General features: G+C 42.3%; 1 protein-coding gene and 1 long non-coding RNA gene across 7 annotated transcripts; one reads left to right on the top strand and one right to left on the bottom strand.

Moving 5' to 3' along the window:
• Positions 1 to 6352: 6352 nt before the first annotated feature.
• On the bottom strand, positions 6353 to 11329 carry LOC118372777 (protein asteroid homolog 1). Of its 6 annotated transcripts, none has more exons than XR_008101651.1 (5): positions 9946 to 11329; positions 9649 to 9862; positions 9378 to 9549; positions 7732 to 9249; positions 6353 to 6750 (listed from the first exon to the last, which is right to left on the bottom strand). XR_008101651.1 is itself a non-coding variant. In XM_052502353.1 (4 exons), the coding sequence occupies exons 1-4, from the start codon at positions 11245 to 11247 to the stop codon at positions 8841 to 8843; spliced, it is 2097 nt and encodes a 698-aa protein (XP_052358313.1). In that variant the 5' UTR covers positions 11248 to 11329; the 3' UTR covers positions 6854 to 8840. The 6 variants fall into 6 exon arrangements, 1 of the variants encoding a protein (XP_052358313.1); XR_008101652.1 differs by having other exon boundaries at positions 6353 to 6681; XR_008101654.1 differs by having other exon boundaries at positions 7797 to 9249.
• A 545-nt stretch (positions 11330 to 11874) lies between these two features.
• On the top strand, positions 11875 to 13803 carry LOC127918995 (uncharacterized). Its single transcript, XR_008101656.1, has 4 exons — positions 11875 to 12508; positions 12592 to 12770; positions 12866 to 13029; positions 13152 to 13803. It is a non-coding gene; the product is annotated as an uncharacterized LOC127918995 (long non-coding RNA).
• Positions 13804 to 18465: the final 4662 nt, after the last annotated feature.

The raw sequence follows: 18465 nt of genomic DNA, 5'->3' as shown, positions 1-18465 counted from the left end.
GGGTTAGTTGTAGGTATGTTCTGAGGGTTAGTTGTAGGTATGTTCTGAGGGTTAGTTGTAGGTATGTTCTGAGGGTTAGTTGTAGGTATGTTCTGAGGGTTAGTTGTAGGTATGTTCTGAGGGTTAGTTGTAGGTATGTTCTGAGGGTTAGTTGTAGGTATGTTCTGAGGGTTAGTTGTAGGTATGTTCTGAGGGTTAGTTGTAGGTATGTTCTGAGGGTTAGTTGTAGGTATGTTCTGGGTTAGGTATGTTCTGAGGGTTAGTTGTAGGTATGTTCTGAGGGTTAGTTGTAGGTATGTTCTGAGGGTTAGTTGTAGGTATGTTCTGAGGGTTAGTTGTAGGTATGTTCTGAGGGTTAGTTGTAGGTATGTTCTGAGGGTTAGTTGTAGGTATGTTCTGAGGTATGTTCTGAGGGTTAGTTGTAGGTATGTTCTGAGGGTTAGTTGTAGGTATGTTCTGAGGGTTAGTTGTAGGTATGTTCTGAGGGTTAGTTGTAGGTATGTTCTGAGGGTTAGTTGTAGGTATGTTCTGAGGGTTAGTTGTAGGTATGTTCTGAGGGTCTTGACACGTTCCTGAATAATAAAGCAACACCTGAGGGAATGGCATCTAAAACAATTGTAAAGTCTTTAGGTGTTACAGGGACCTTGTAAAGTGATAAGAATTCCTTATAATTAAGTAAAAGCCCCTCTGCATTTACAAGTTGGCTCACAAATAAGATATTATTTCGGAACCAATATTCTAAAAACAAAGAAGTATTTTTATACAGTATGTCCCAATATATTATATGTCTGAAGAAAAATGATGCTTGAAGGAAGGACCTCGACAAGAAAACCTGCTGATGAAAAGCAGAGAATTTCACTGGAACTTTGTCAATATTATAATTGCAAAACAACATGAAGTTAAGGCCACCACAAGTACGGAAGACATTTTTGTATTTAAAAAAAAATGTGTCCTTTATTTAACTAGGCAAGTCATAGTTAAATTCTTATTTACAATGACGACCTACCGGGGAACAGTAGGTTAACTGCCTTGTTCAGGGGCAGAATGACAGATTTTTGCCTTGTCAGCTCGGGAGTCAATCCAGCAACCTTTCGGTTACTGGTCCAACTCTCTAACCACTAGGAATTACGAATAAAGTTCCACATAGAAGTGGGTCAATTCTTGAAAGCGTTGTTTACTAATGGGAATGCAGTCAGAGGCTATAAAGGTGCTGCAGATGACAGTCCTCCCAGTTCTCTCTCTGCTGAAGCCATGAGTGCACGTTTCAGTGCCCAACAGGTCGTATATCAGATTTTTTCAGATGTCCAGGAGGAACAAGAGAACAATGATTTAGAAGAGGAGGAGGTATCTGAAGAAGAATACAACTCAGAGCACGATGCATCGTCTTCAGAGACATTTTGTCAAAGAACAGCAAAATAACATGGTCCTTGTCACCATATGACAACCAGGGCAGGATGGCAGCACAACATGTCATAACGTTGACCTCAGGGCCCACAATACATGCAGTTGCCCATGCCCAGGACATCGCCTCAACATTGTACATGTTCATTACACCAGCCATCGAAAAAATCATCCTGGAGATGAGAAATTTGGAGGATTTCCATAAATATGGAGACAACTAGAAAAGGATGGATGAGATTGGCCTGCGTACCTACATAGGGCTGCTAATCTTGTGTATAGGTCCCGAGGCGAGGCTACATGTAGTCTCTGGGATGCAGAGAGTGGAGGGCGATTTTCCATGCCACGATGCCACTGAAAGTCTTTCACACTTTCTCAAGAATGCTACAATTTGATAACCGTGAGTCAAGACCTGCAAGACGTGTGAGAGACAAACTGGCGGCCATAAGAGAGGTCTGGGAGAAGTGGGTGGAGTCATAAGAGAGGTCTGGGAGAAGTGGGTGGAGCCATAAGAGAGGTCTGGGAGAAGTGGGTGGAGCCATAAGAGAGGTCTGGGAGAAGTGGGTGGAGCCATAAGAGAGGTCTGGGAGAAGTGGGTGGAGCCATAAGAGAGGTCTGGGAGAAGTGGGTGGAGTCATAAGAGAGGTCTGGGAGAAATGGGTGGAGCCATAAGAGAGGTCTGGGAGAAGTGGGTGGAGCCATAAGAGAGGTCTGGGAGAAGTGGGTGGAGTCATAAGAGAGGTCTGGGAGAAATGGGTGGAGCGTCTGCCATACCTCTACAACCCTGGGCCTGAAGTAACAGTGGATGAGCAACTGGTTCCATTCAGATGTAAATTTGTATTCTCATATCTGTAATGTAAGTGATTTTCACTGTTAATTGTATTATGTATTGCTGTAATATCATTGATTTATGTGATTGTTTTCAGTGACACTGATACTAATTACTGATCGTAATCTCTTTTGTCAAAAGGTCGCTGTCCTTTCCGGCAGTATATGCCCAGCAAGCCAGCAAAGTATGGCATCAAGATATGGGTGGCCTGTGACAATCCAGCTACGCTTGGAAGATGCACAAAGCCGACCAGTGGAGGCCCGGAGAAGAACCAGGAGATGCGGGTTGTGGTTGATGTGACAGATGGACTGAGAGGACACAATGTCACGTGTGACAATTTCTTCACCTCTTATGAACTCAGCCAGCAGCTCCTGAAGAGGAAGATCACCGTGATTGGCACATTTAGAAAGAACAAGCCTAAGCTCCCCCTGCACTCTTCGCAACAAGGGGTAGAGAGGACTTCTCATCAAAGTTTGCCTTCACCCCCACCACCACTCTAGTTTCTTACCTCCCAAAGAACAAGAATGTGGTCCTCCTGAGCACACTGCACAAAACGGCTGAGATCAGTGATCGTGAGGACAGGAAGCCAGTCATCATCCTGGACTACAACCACAACAAAGGAGTTGTGGACAACCTGGACACGGTGATTGGAACTTACAGCTGCAGGAGGATGACCACCCGTTGGCCCCTGGTCATCTTCCATAACATCATTGATGTGTCCTCATAAAATGCCTTTGTGATATAGAACAAGATCAACCCTACCTGGGTGCCTGATAAGCGGAACAAGAGGAGAGTGTTCCTGGAGCAGCTGGGAAAGGCACATGTAACCCCACACAATCAAAGAAGGGAGCACCTCCCTGCACAGCAGCCTCTGCAGCGCTTGTGAGAGCTGTTCAGAGGGCTGAATCTTGTCCTGATCCACCGGAGGCTGCAGCTGGGGCAGGCAAGAGGAGGAGATGCCAATTCTGCCCCCAAAGGAGGACTGAAAAACACATACTATGTGCTGCACATGGGAGAAATACATCTGCAAGTACATACACACACACTTGCATACTGTCCTACATGTGCTAATTAGAGTTGATTGATTTATGTTCTTCACATTTTTGTATTGTATCTAGTATCTTATTTTATTATTATTTATTGTTGTTGTTTATATACCTTGTGGGTGGGGGAAATGGTTTTAAAAAATGGGAGAACTCTAGTATTTTGTAGTTGAATTCCTCATTGTACAGTATATAAGAATATATCACTATGTTGCCAAAAAATGTCAAGACTGTTATTGTTTCCCTTCAATAAAATGCATTCAGATCTACTTTCTGCACATTTCTGCTACTTTCTTAGGCTACTATGTTGCTATCTCTTGCAAAAAAAACATGTTTACACCTATGCAGTACCTTTAGCAATAATAAACAACATGTACTTTAGTAAAGAAAACAATTATGACAGGTGTGTTGTAATAAAAACGAGTGGTGTGCACTGATTAAACAGTCTTTCTGCTTTGTGAAGAGGGAAAACCCAGATATTCACAGTGCTATGATTACTGTATATATGTGATAACCTTTGTATGCTTGCAATGCGTAATGATGGAAAAGTACTGGGTAATGGAGATGTACTGCTTTAGTTCTCAGGCTGAGAACTGCTTGCACCTGCAGATAGTCACGCAGCCTCAAGGCCGAGATAGTAGAGTGAGAAACCAAAGTCTAGACATGTTGTTCTCATTTTAGATACTTTTATCTAATCCAATGCAACAATGATAAATCTTCTTAGGGATAGGCCCCTTTTTTTCTCCACTTCCTGTCTGAATGACGTGCCCAAAGTAAACTGCCTGGAGCTCAGGCCCTGAAGCCAGGATATGCATATAATTGGTACCAATGGAAAGAAAACACTCTGAAGTTTGTAGAAATCTTAAAATAATGTAGGAGAATATAACACAATAGATATGGTAGGAGAAAATCCAAAGACAAACCAACCAGAATTTATTTTTGAGAGAGAACATCCTCTTAGAAATGCAAGAGAAAGGTCAGATTGTAAAATTGCTCCCTGGATGCAATTCCTATGGCTTCCACCGGGTGTCAGCAGTCTATGTTTAAGGTTTCAAGCGTGTAACTTCAAAAACAAATAAGAAATAACAGTTTTTGTAAGAGGACACAGTCTGGACAGGACTACCTGACATGATGACTCCTTGCTGTCCCCAGTCCACCTGGCCGTGCTGATGCTCCAGTTTCAACTGTTCTGCCTTATTATTATTTGACCATGCTGGTCATTTATGAACATTTGAACATCTTGGCCATGTTCTGTTATAATCTCCACCCGGCACAGCCAGAAGAGGACTGGCCACCCAAATAGCCTGGCTCCTCTCTAGGTTTCTTCCTAGGTTTTGGCCTTTCTAGGGAGTTTTTCCTAGCCACCGTGCTTCTACACCTGCATTGCTTGCTGTTTGGGGTTTTAGGCTGGGTTTCTGTACAGATCTTTGAGATATCAGCTGATGTACGAAGGGCTATATAAATAAATTTGATTTGATTTGATTTTGGGAAATCCGCATTTCTGCGTGACATGATGAAGTTGCGCACCTGCTAAAATCGGTTTCCTATTGAACATACTTCTTTTCCTAAATAAATATTATAGTTTGATTACATTTTAGGGTGTCTGAGGAGTAAACAAAAACGTATTTTGACTTGTTCAAACAAAGTTTAGGGGTAGATTTTCGGATTCTTTCTCTGCAAGTTGAACGAGTGGATTACTCAAATTGATGGCGCCAACTAAACAGACGTTTTGGGATATAAAAAAGCTGGGACCCTTTGGATGATAAATCAGAGGAAGATTTTCAAAAAGTAAGTGAATATTTAGTCTTTACATGTGAATGTATGAAATCTGTGCCGTTGGAAAAAATATTTTGATGTGGGGCGCAACCTCAAACAATAATCACTGTAATAGCTACTGTAAATCGGACAGTGCAGTTGCGTTTGCCTGCATTAAAGTCTCCGGCCACTAGGAGCGCCGCTTCTGGATGAGAATTTTCCTGTTTGCTTATGGCCGTATACAGCTCATTGAGTGCGGTCTTAGTGCCAGCATCAGTTTGTGGTGGTGAATAGACAGCTAGGAAGAATATAGATGAAAACTATCTTGGTAAGTAGTGTGGTCTACAACTTATCTGGAGATACTCTACCTCAGGCGAGAAAACCTGGAGACTTCCTCAGATTTTGTGCAACAGCTATTGTTTACAAAAAATACACAGACCGCCACCCTTGTCTTTCCAGAGGCTGCTGTTCTATCCTGCCGAATAAGCGCAAAACCCGCCAGCTGTATTTTATTCATGTCGTCGTTCAGCCACGACTCAGTGAAACATAAGATATTACAGTTGTTAATGCCCCGTTGGTAGGATATACATGATCGTAGTTCTTATATTTTAATATCCAGTTACAGCTAAAGCAGGCAGTACATGCGGGTCCTAAAAACTAAAGTATGAACATCTAGATCCAAAATCCATCCTTGATCTCTCATTGTATGCAAAACACATGTCATGACAATGATCTTGGCATGCCAACTCCTTCATCTCCTCCTTGAGGATAATTTCATAGTTTCAATTTATTTAAACATGAACACAAATGATCACAGATTATGATTTGTGTTCTTTTTTCCGTGAGGATCATTGTTGAAGACATCATGTGTAGAGAGAGATGTAGGCCGACTGTATGACACATGGAACCAGGACAATGGATATAATGAGGAGTTTTGTTATAAACCCAATATGACAGTCTATCTTCAACCCTGTAGAATTACCATTACTCTTTAAAAAGGCAAAACAGCATAGCCAATTGAATCAAGGGGAACTACAATCCAACCAGTAACTATGACTGTATGCTGATGAGAAGTGATCCTATTAGATGTGATGAGGAACATAAAAGTTTTACATACAGTGTATAAAAGTTATCTGATAAGAAATCGGACAATGATTAACCATTATCTAATGAAGAAAGGACATTGCTTGTTATTACGCTACCAATTGTATGCTCCATATTCTCACCTAAAACTAAACTAAACCAGGAAACACTATGGACAATAAATCAGCTACATTTTGTGTAAAATAATCGTTTCTATAGAACAATATTAGAAACTGGAACAGAATGACTGATGATACATTTATTACACATTTCTCGGGACACATCAGTGATGTTTTCAGTGACAAAAACTAAATAATAACAAATGAGTATCCTTGATTATAACATCCCCAAAATAAATAATCTGATAAACTAAACAAAAAACATGTGACAATAATATCGGCCTATGAAACAATTAAACTGTGGTTCAGCTTGTTTTGTTCATACTGCATTGGGCTGCCAGTGGCCAACCATTTTCATTGGTAAAGCAGTCAAACCAAAACGATTAGTCTAAAACCATTCAAACATTACTCAGTCATCAGTACAAACATTACTCAGTCATCAGTACAAACATTACTCAGTCACCAGTACAAACATTACTCAGTCATCAGTACAAACATTACTCAGTCATCAGTACAAACATTACTCAGTCATCAGTACAAATTACTCATCATCACTACAAACATTACAGTCATCACTACAAACAAACATTACTCAGTCATCACTACAAACATTACTCAGTCATCAAAAACATTACTCAGTCATCAGTACAAACATTACTCAGTCATCAGTACAAACATTACTCAGTCATCAGTACAAACATTACTCAGTCATCACTACAAACATTACTCAGTCATCAGTACAAACATTACTCAGTCATCACTACAAACATTACTCAGTCATCACTACAAACATTACTCAGTCATCGGTACAAACATTACTCAGTCATCAGTACAAACATTACTCAGTCATCAGTACAAACATTACTCAGTCATCAGTACAAACATTACTCAGTCATCACTACAAACATTACTCAGTCATCAGTACAAACATTACTCAGTCATCACTACAAACATTACTCAGTCATCACTACAAACATTACTCAGTCATCGGTACAAACATTACTCATTCATCAGTACAAACATTACTCAGTCATCAGTACAAACATTACTCAGTCATCACTACAAACATTACTCAGTCATCACTACAAACATTACTCAGTCATCGGTACAAACATTACTCAGTCATCAGTACAAACATTACTCAGTCATCAGTACAAACATTACTCAGTCATCAGTACAAACATTACTCAGTCATCAGTACAAACATTACTCAGTCATCAGTACAAACATTACTCAGTCATCAGTACAAACATTACTCAGTCATCAGTACAAACATTACTCAGTCATCACTACAAACATTACTCAGTCATCACTACAAACATTACTCAGTCATCAGTACAAACATTACTCAGTCATCAGTACAAACATTACTCAGTCATCAGTACAAACATTACTCAGTCATCAGTACAAACATTACTCAGTCATCGGTACAAACATTACTCAGTCATCGGTACAAACATTACTCAGTCATCTGTACAAACATTACTCAGTCCACAGTACAAACATTAGTCATCAGTACAAACATTACTCAGTCATCAGTACAAACATTACTCAGTCATCAGTACAAACATTAGTCATCAGTACAAACATTACTCAGTCATCAGTACAAACATTACTCAGTCATCAGTACAAACATTACTCAGTCATCACTACAAACATTACTCAGTCATCACTACAAACATTACTCAGTCATCAGTACAAACATTACTCAGTCATCAGTACAAACATTACTCAGTCATCAGTACAAACATTACTCAGTCATCAGTACAAACATTACTCAGTCATCGGTACAAACATTACTCAGTCATCAGTACAAACATTAGTCATCAGTACAAACATTACTTAGTCATCAGTACAAACATTACTCAGTCATCAGTACAAACATTAGTCATCAGTACAAACATTACTCAGTCATCTGTACACCCCTCTCAACTCACAATGACGAACCACAGATCTTTGGAACTTCTTTGGGCCTTTTACTTGAAAGAGGAGTATCCCATAGCCAGATGCATTAGCTATAAATTATTGTTCACTTTGCTCTCTAAGATGAGGTTCTACTTCTCGTTCTTGGTACTTCCTATTACCAAGACATTACCTCATCCAATGGCATATATCAATTGTCAATTCTATATACTCCCAACTCAAATACAACCCACCCCTGGACAAGCTCCCTGAGAGGAGTGAGCCTCGAGGTCATATACTATGAAAGATAAGTTTCAACATCAGAGGGGACATACAATGGTTCCAGACACTGCCATACTCCTCCCCCCAATGGGAAAAGGAGGGAATGACTGGAGTACAGACATAGTGGAGCCCTTCACATGGTTTCACAGATATATTCATTATGAAGACAATGTTCAAACCTGACTTCTCCCTTTCTGATATTCTGCCTATTACCAGACATGTAAAAGACAAGCCTGACCTCTCCCCTCTCTGGACCCCAAGTAACTTTTCCCTAGAGAAGCATATTATGAGAAAAAATAAAACAACTTATTTATCAATGTTACATAACTAATTCTGATTCAGCTACGACAGTACACATAAGAACAATAAAAATATTAAAGGGTTGAGCAGAACGTCTCTATATCTAAACAGTTATATAATGGTCCCTCCCTACTCCCAGCCGATCCGCCCCTGCTTCCGGGAGAATTCTGGATTCCGAGCTCGGTTGAATCTGTCCTTGCTCTTGTGCCGGGTCCGCACTGAGACCAAAGTCCAACCCAGATCGTCCTCTGGCTTGGCCTTGCTCCCACCTCCAGCACCATCATCATCATCATATTCCAGAGCCAAAATGTGTAGATGGGCCATAAGATCGTCCCGTGGCTGTGTCAAGGATGGAGATGTGGCCCTCTGCAGCCCAGACACCAAGGGGATGACAGCAGCATCCTGGGAGTTGAGTATGGCTCCCAGCATGGGTCTATACAGCTGCCCAGAGCAAGGGCCTCCCATCAGGAGAGAATCCGGGGTTAACCCCCCTCTCAGTTTGGTCACAAGCTGGTGCACCAGAGTGCCCTTGTACAGCCTAGATGCCACCCAGGAAACAAAAGATGGTTGAATTAGCTCTGTTTCTGATGGGATAAAATACAATGTCAATGAATACCACTGCTCTAAGTTTAGGGGCAAGGGTTGACTTAGGAAGGGACACTTTACCAGGCACACTGAGCCTCGGCTAGAGGGAAGCACAGCAGTTGGTTGAGGTGAAGGCTTTCTTTCAGGCAGCACTGCCACTGGCTGTAGGCGTGGGCCACCCCCAGGTCTAGGCTCCTTCTACCTCTCTGAATCAGCCCTCTCAGCCTCTCCAACACTGGTCCCTCCATAAACCCTGTTACACAAAAAGGAGGAGTCAGTGGCTACACTTCACACACTTCGATATTCATCAATTCTAAATGGTGTGTTTTCTCGTAGATGCTCTGGGCCATACCTCTTTGGCTCTTCCTCTGTCTGCAGAGCTCTCCATACACCAAACCTAGTAGCAGGGCCTGCAGGACAGGGAGTTCTGGAGGGGGATGGGCGTGCCTCAGCCAGTAGCAGGTGACAGCCACAGGAAGACGCAGATGAGGTGGGACACCACTCAAAGTGGACTGGGACACACCAAGTGTCTCAAAAAATACCTTAAGCTGCACTAACCTTGGAGCCTAAGGAACACAGCAAGATAATGAGAATCAACAGTAGTATGTTTGAATATACTGTATAATATATCATACACATGTATACATACCTGATGCAGAGTGTCTAGCTGCATCTGTTCTGCAGCACTGGGCAGGACGGCTTCAACCATGCAGCTGGTCAGGTTCTTGCCTTCCCTGTAATACTCCTCCACTTCATCAACTGGGGGTCGCTGACTACTGTGGTCTGCCCTCCTCCCACTCAGCAGCAGCCCGTAGAGTACCTGTCGTATGGACCGAGAGGTGTTGTTCCCACATGGCAAGCTGGGATCTTCCACCTGGGCACCCTGCATCATCCTTCCCAGCAGCATCACGTCTACCATGCAGGAGGGAAGTCTACCTTCCATCAACGGCAGCAGGGTCCAGTCTGGAAGGACCCTCAGAGGCTCTGGGAGACGGCCGGGCCCTGGTCCCACTCCATCGTTGAAGAACTGCTCCAGGCAACTAGGGGGAAGATGGTACTCTTCTATGCCCAGGGAGAGGCCCTGGAGGACAGCATCCATTTTCTGTCTGTTGTTACTGTGACTGATGAGCCTGAGCACAGAGTCCAAGGCCTCCTTCTGCCCATGGAAGTGGGTCAGCCAATTCAGCAAGCCGTCGAAGCGGGCAAACCTTCCTTCCATTGACGAGTATTCTTCCCACCTGAGGGAAACACCCATGTTATGCAACTTGATGTAGTCATTTCCTGCCACAGAGGCAAAGACCGGGAGAACCTTTCTGTTGATGTTGAAGTGTCTGCAGAAGCTTGTTGTGGTGTACTGCTTGCAGGGAATGTATCTTATAGAGCTCCCGCGTTGCATAGATACTTTCTGCCAGTGAAAATGGGAGATAGGCAGAAATCCTGCCTGGATGTCAAAGATATAAAAGTCACTGTCATTGGACAGCACTGGACAGTTCCAACTTCGAGCCAGGGAAGCTATTTCTTGGTCTGCCTCACAAATGCACTGTGCGTATGGTACCTTCAGGCTGATGAGGACCTGTTTGAAGACATATTTGATGAGGGTTGGTAATACACCACCGCTCCCCTGAAGCCCCATGGACAAGTTGTTGGCAGTGTTGATCCTTGATAGAGCTCGTTTTTTGAGAGTTTCAAACTTTTTGTCGGTGTAGTCGGAGCCCCCATCTACAATCACAAAGGGGTCAATGTGGCAGTCTCTCAGAGCCTTAAAGAACTTGCAGACCTGGTCCTCAAAAGCCTCATAATCCCCTCCATGACTCTGATCCAAACGTGAGTTAAAATAAAGCAAGTTGAACAGATTACTACCATCTATGATCAACTTGCTGTTTCTGAGGTGAACATCTTTTAAAATGTTTCCATTCTCCTCCATAAAGCTGGTCAATCCCTGGACGCCCATGGTGTGCTCTGTCTGGGATGTGATGTCTTTCTTAGTGAAGAGTTTCAGCAGTCATGGGACTGACTGAGTGAGGCTAGTATTATTACAATGGATGAGTTTATCTTTCCTTAAGTTTCACTTTCCTTACCTCATATCTGTCACTCCCATATTGTATCTTGTCACAGTAGGTATGTAATAGTTCATGGGACATTATATGACAGTAATAAGGGTGGAAATGTGTTTTAGATGTTTTTTTTATATCATAGTGAAATTATAGTGAAATTATGTTCAGCATTTATCTTATGCATTCAAATCTGTGCTTAATTTGAGCCTCTCATGGCATGAAAAATAATTGTCAATGTTTGTCAAATTTGAGTAATAACAGCGATCAGAGATAAATCAAGTTGACTCCTTGTCAATTCTCTTGCCCCCACAAAAACAGAATAATGTGAAAATGCAGATTTTCATCCAGAGCCTGTCTTTCTTTTGAGAATTGATTCAGGCAGGTTGGGGAAGGACTAGGTTTGGGCAACATTGTATGTTTTGTAGCCTACATTACATTTATGGGGTTTAATTTTTTTTAGTATAATAATAATAAGGAAATATTCCCAAGTGTTGTTTTTTATGTTTAAGATAAATGTTTTTGTATGGTTTTATGTTTTATAATGTTTTTTAGTTGTATGGTTTGATAAAGCAATTTCCTCGGGGTTAAATAACATCCGTTGGGTTTTCTTCATGTGAAGTTTATCAGTTTATCTAGGTTTCGTTTAGCCTGTTTGACTCGCGACCCACGTGACTACACAACGACCCATGAAGAGATGCCACGTTCATATGCAAATCAGTACTAGGATACTCGGAAATGTCCGACTTGTTAACTGGTTGAGAGCGGCACATGTATACATACAACCAAGTCTGAAATTTCCGAGTTTCCAAGTTCTGACTTGCTCCTGAACGCGGCATGAGGCACAAGAGTTTCAAAAACCAGAGACGCAACATTGCGAGGCTTCGTGGAACGTTTACCTAAAATTGCAACAAAAAAAAATCTAAACACATTCCCATGACTGTCATATAAGGTCCAATGAGCTAGTCTATGCCTACTGTGACCAGAGACAATACGGGAGTGCCTGAGATGAGGTCTGGAAAGTGAAACTTAAGGAAAGGGATAGCCTCACTTAGCCAGTCCCATGACTGCTGAGTCATCACATCCTAGACAGAGCACACCATGGGTGTCCAGGGATTTCCCAGTGCTGCAGAACAGATGCAGCTAGACACCCTGCATCAGGTATGTATACATGTGTATGATATATTATACAGTATATTCAAACATACTACTGTTGATTCTCATTATCTTGCTGTGTTCCTTAGGCTCCAAAGTCAGTGCAGGTATTTTTGGAGACACTTGGTGTGTCCCTGTCCACTTTGAGCGGTGTCCCGCCTCATCTGCGTCTTCCTGTGGCTGTCACCTGCTACTGAGGTGAGCTGAGGCACGCCCATCCCACCCGGACCTGCCGGAGTGCTCTGCAGACAGAGGAAGAGCCAAAGCGGTATGGCCCAGAGCATGAACGAGAAAACACATAATTGAGAATTGATAAAGTGTGTGAAGTGCAGCCACTGACTCCTCCCCTTTTTGTGTAACAAGGTTTATGGAGGGACCAGTGTTGGAGAGGCTGAGAGGGCTGATTCAGAGAGGTAGAAGGAGCCTCAACCTGTGTGTGGCCCACACCTACAGCCAGTGGCAGTGCTACCTGAAAGAATGCCTTGACCTGAACCAACTGCTGTGCCTCCGGAGCCTCAGTGTGCCTGGTAAGTTGTCCCTTCCTAAATCAACCATAACCTCTAGACCAGTGTCATTCGTTCACATTGTATTTTAGCCCAGCAGCAACACATCTAATTCAACCATCTTTTGTTTCCTGGGTGGTGTCTAGGCTGTACAATGGCACTCTGGTGCACCATGTTGTGATCGAACTGAGAGGGGGCTTGACCCCAAATGTTCTCCTAATGGGAGGCCCTTGCTCTGGGCAGCTGTATAGGGCCATGCTGGGAGCCATACTCAACTCCCATGATGCCGCTGTCATCCCCTTGGTGTCTGGGCCGCAGAGGGCCACACCTCCATCCTTGACACAGCCACTGAACGATCTGACGGCCCATCTACGCATTCTGGCTCTGGAATATGATGATGATGATGGTGCTGGAGGTGGGAGCAAGGCCAAGCCAGAGGACGATCTGGGTTGGACTTTGGTCTCAGTGCGGACCCGGCACAAGAGCAAGGACAGATTCAACCGAGCTCGGAATCCAGAATTCTCCCGGAAGCAGGGGCGGACCGGCTGGGAGTAGGGAGGGACCATTATATAACTGTTTATATATAGAGACGTTCTGCTCAACTCTTTCATGTTTTTATTGTTCTTGTGTACCTATGACTTCATTTACATCTGTATTTAGAATTAACTAGCATTAACCATAAAATAAGTTTATGAAAGATAGATGTAGATTTTATAAATGTTTAAAGACATTAAAGTTTGTAATATATAATATAAGTTTGTAATATAATATTTAAAAAAATATATAAAAACGTTTGACTGTTTAATGTGTTTTTATTTCTTTGCTCTCTACTGTTCTTGATAATTATTGGGTATACACACTATAGCTCTCTCTGCTTTGGCAGTATATTTTATATGGAAATCTTAAACTGAACAAAACGTTTTACCTCAATCTGAGCAAAAATGTGTTACGTCAGTGACGCTGAAAACGTGTGACACTCAAACCCTTCCCCAGTTAGCAGACACTTAAAAATAATTACAAAAATGTAAATGCACTGTACCAGTCAAGTTTGGACACACCTACTCAATCAAGGGTTTTTATTTATTTTTACTATTTTCTACATTGTAGAATAATTGTGAAGACATCAAAACTATGAAATAACACATATGGAACCATGTAGTTTCCCCCCAAAATGGTTAAACAAATCACTTTGCCTTGATGTGTCAGGGTTTTCCAGTGGTGAAGTAGAGGACCAAAACGCAGCGTGGTTATATTGACTCATGTTTAATAAAAACAGATAAACATGAACACTACAAAACAATAAATGTGGAAAACCAAAAAACAGCCCTATCTGGTGCAAAACACAGAGACAGGAACAATCACCCACAAAACCCAACACAAAACAGGCTACCTAAATATGGTTCCCAATCAGAGACAATGACTAACACCTGCCTCTGATTGAGAACAATATCAGGCCAAACATAGAAATAGACAAACCAGACACACAACATAGAATGCCCACCCAGCTCACGTCCTGACCAACACTAAAACAAGGAAAACACATACGAACGATGGACAGAACGTGACATGATGACAGCTTTGTACACTCTTGGCATTCCTGTCTCTCTTGGCTAAGCGTGGAGGAAACACTGACCTCTTGTTTTTATAAGAAACATTAATGTGTTGTAAATTCCAAATGGTTTGCATAGTCAACTTACACACAGCACTGACACACACACACACTAACCCCACCAGACATGCCACCAGCAACCCTTCATGGCACAACGCCTCTCCCCCATGTGACCTACTTGTTGTGTGTATGTACTGTACTGACGTGTGTAATGCGCACACACACACACTGTTCATGTTTTTAAATGTACTGACGTGTGTAATGCGCGTGCATACACACTGTTAATGTTTTTAAATGTACTGACGTGTGTAATGCGCGTGCATACACACTGTTAATGTTTTTAAATGTACTGACGTGTGTAATGCGCGTGCATACACACTGTTCATGTTTTTAAATGTACTGACATGTGTAATGCGCGTGCATACACACTGTTAATGTTTTTAAATGTACTGACGTGTGTAATACGCACACACACACACACTGTTTTAAATGTACTGACGTGTGTAATGCGCACACACACACACACTGTTTTAAATGTACTGACGTGTGTAATACGCACACACACTGTTAATGTTTTTAAATGTACTGACGTGTGTAATGCGCGCACACACTATGTTAATGTTTTTAAATGTATGTAAATTGTAAAGTATTTGGTCTGTAATGTCTTTTTCATTGTGTCAGACCCCTGTAAGGCTAGTTGTCACCATTTACATCGGCTAATGGGGATCCTAATAAATATTTTTTTACATTTTTTATTAATTATTAGTCCCTGCGATGATCGTCTCATGTACTCCGTCCATTGATCTAAATCAAATATGAACACTGACGATTATTTACCATTGATGAGAACCACATGTATTTATGGATAATAATTTGGGTTAGAAATGTCCTCTTGATTCTTGCTGGTCACCTGTAAAAGATGAGAAATGTGTATTTGAGTTTGGTGTCAACATATGGTTTAGTGCCGAAACCTACCGTTGTGCTTCTCTCTATAAAATGTTACTCTTTCTTTAATCATGTATGTAATGGTCAGAAGTTACCTCTATAATGTGATCATGTTTAGCAATTGAAATGTTAAGGTGAATCTTCAGAAATGTAAATGATTCCCTTCTATTCCTGGTTTATTGATGAGGGTTCTGTTCATTTCCTGTTCAGAGAATTGACAGGCAAATGGGGCACTTTGGAGCGCATGGTTTTTCATTGATGGGTAATGGAGTAGTAGCTTATCCATGAGGATGTACATGTTTGCATCCCATATTGTATTTATGCTTAAAGGGACATTTGAAAAATGTTCAAGTTCATATTGATCATCTCCAGCACCACTCCAACATCAACATATGTGAAAATGGCACTTTGTTACAGTTGAATTCGGAAGTTTACATACACTTCATAATTCCTGAATTCCTGCCTAGTCAAAACTCACTGTCTTAGGTCAGTTAGAATCACCACTTTATTTTAAGAATGTGAAATGTCAGAATAATAGTAGAGAGAATTATTTATTTAAGCTTTTATTTCTTTCATCACATTCCCAGTGGGTCAATTTTACAAAAGCAATTCAGGTAAAGAGCTTTTTTATGTCTTAAAGGGGCAGTGTTGTATTTTGAGACAGGTTTCAATAAGATAAGTAGCCAATAGGCAGAGGGTAGCATAATGTGTCTGATTCTCTGTAGTAATGGTATGGGATTAATAATGCATTTGGTTTCCTAAAGTGGTTTCTTGCATCAAACAACACAACATTTTCAGTCATCTCCTTGTCTGAAGGACAAGTGGATAAACGGGTTAATGTCAAGCCCTGAATGATTTTATCAAAAGTCTTGAGGAATCTACAGTTGAAGTCGGAGGTTTACATACACCTTAGCCAACTACATTTAAACTCAGTTTTTCACCATTCCTGACATTTAATCCAAGTAAAAATTACCTGTTTTAGGTCAGTTAGGATCACCACATTATTTTAAGAATGTGAAAGAGAATGATTTATTTAAGCTTTTATTTCTTTCATCACATTCCCAGTGGGTCAGTTTACATACACTCAATTAATATTTTATAGCATTGCCTTTAAATTGTTTAACATGGGTCAAACATTTTGTGTAGCTTTCCACAAGCTTCCCACAATAAATTGGGTGAATTTTGGCCCATTCCTCCTGACAGAGCTGGTGTAACTGAGTCAGGTTTGTAGGACTCCATGCTCGCACTTGCTTTTTCAGTTCCGCCCACAAATGTTCTATAGGATTGAGGTCAGGAATTTGTGATGGCCAATCCAATACCTTGACTTTGTTGTCCTTAAGCCATTTTGCCACAACTTTGGAAGTACGCTTGGGGTCATTGTCCATTTGGATGATCCATTTGAAAACAAGATTTAACTTCCTGACTGATGTCTTGAGATGTTGCTTCAATATATCCACATAAATTTCCTCCTCATGATGCCATCTCACAACATGATGCTGCCACCCCTGTGCTTCACGGCTGGGATGGTGTTCTTCGGCTTGCAAGCTGCCCCATTTTTCCTCCAAACATAACAATGGTCATTATTGCCAAACAGTTCTATTTTTGTGAACCAGACTTGTGGAGGTCTATAATTGTTTTTCAGAGGTCTTGGCTGATTTCTTTTGATTTTCCCATGATGTCAAGCAAAGAGGCACTGAGTTTGAAGGTAAGCCTTGAAATACATCCACAGGTACACCTCCAATTAACTCAAATTATGTCAATCAGAAGCTTCTAAAGCCATGACATCATTTTCTGGAATTTTCCAAGCTGTTTAAAGGCACAGTCAGTTAATAGGCTTCTATTAGTACTCTCTCATCTGTGTCTGTGTGAACCTGAGGCTCAACACTGACAATTGATTTATGAATGGTTTGGTGGCAAAACCTAAAGCATGCATTCCATAGAATGAGTTGGTGTTTGTGTTCTGTAAGGTACCAGGGAGAGATGGCTCAGGTATAGATAATTATGAGAGGAACATTGTCCTAGGGGCCAAACTCTGGTTTCCCAGCGATCCGTCCAGGACCAAAAGCTGCATCCCTGTGACTTCATGTCCCACTGTCTCAACTCTGCAGAGAGGACCTATGACGTTGGGAACCGGGAACTCCTAATGGGTAATATGGCTCTGGAAGAGTGGAGACACTGGCTGGAAGGGGCGGAACATCAATTGTTGGTATGGACTGACTAGAAGAATTTAGAATACCTCCGCACTGCCAAGCGCCTTAACTCCAGGCAAGCCCGTTGGGCCCTGTTATTTACCAGGTTCAATTTCACCATCTCCTACCGCCCAGGGTCCAAAAATGTGAAGCCGGACTCCCTTTCCCGCCTGTACAGTTCCTCTGCCACACCCTCTGAATCAGGGACCATCCTCCCTGCTTCATGTTTGGCGAGGGGGGGGCCCGGCTAACCGGATGTTCGTTCCTGATTCGGCCCAACCTCAAGTCTTGGAAAGGGCTCACTCCTCCAGGCTTACCTGTCATCCTGGTGCTCGCCGTACCCTGGCTTCCTCCGACAACACTTCTGGTGGCCCACCATGGCGTCTGATGTCTCAGCCTTTGCCGCTGCTCAAAGCAAGACTCCGCGGCAAGCTCCATCTGTCCTCCTTCAGCCACTGCCTGTTCCTCATCCCCCCTGGTCCCTCATCGACCCTGGTTCCTCATCGCCCCTGGTCCCTCATCGCCCCTGGTTCCTCATCGCCCCTGGTCCCTCATCGCCCCTGGTTCCTCATCGCCCCTGGTTCCTCATCGCCCCTGGTTCCTCATCGCCCCTGGTCCCTCATCGCCCCTGGTCCCTCATCGCCCCTGGTTCCTCATCGCCCCTGGTTCCTCATCGCCCCTGGTTTCATATTTCCCTGTATTATGTCACTGGGCTTC

Source organism: Oncorhynchus keta, unplaced genomic scaffold (genome assembly GCF_023373465.1).
Source record: "Oncorhynchus keta strain PuntledgeMale-10-30-2019 unplaced genomic scaffold, Oket_V2 Un_contig_15490_pilon_pilon, whole genome shotgun sequence".
NCBI lineage: Eukaryota > Metazoa > Chordata > Actinopteri > Salmoniformes > Salmonidae > Oncorhynchus > Oncorhynchus keta.
This window is presented reverse-complemented; position numbering and strand designations above follow the sequence as displayed.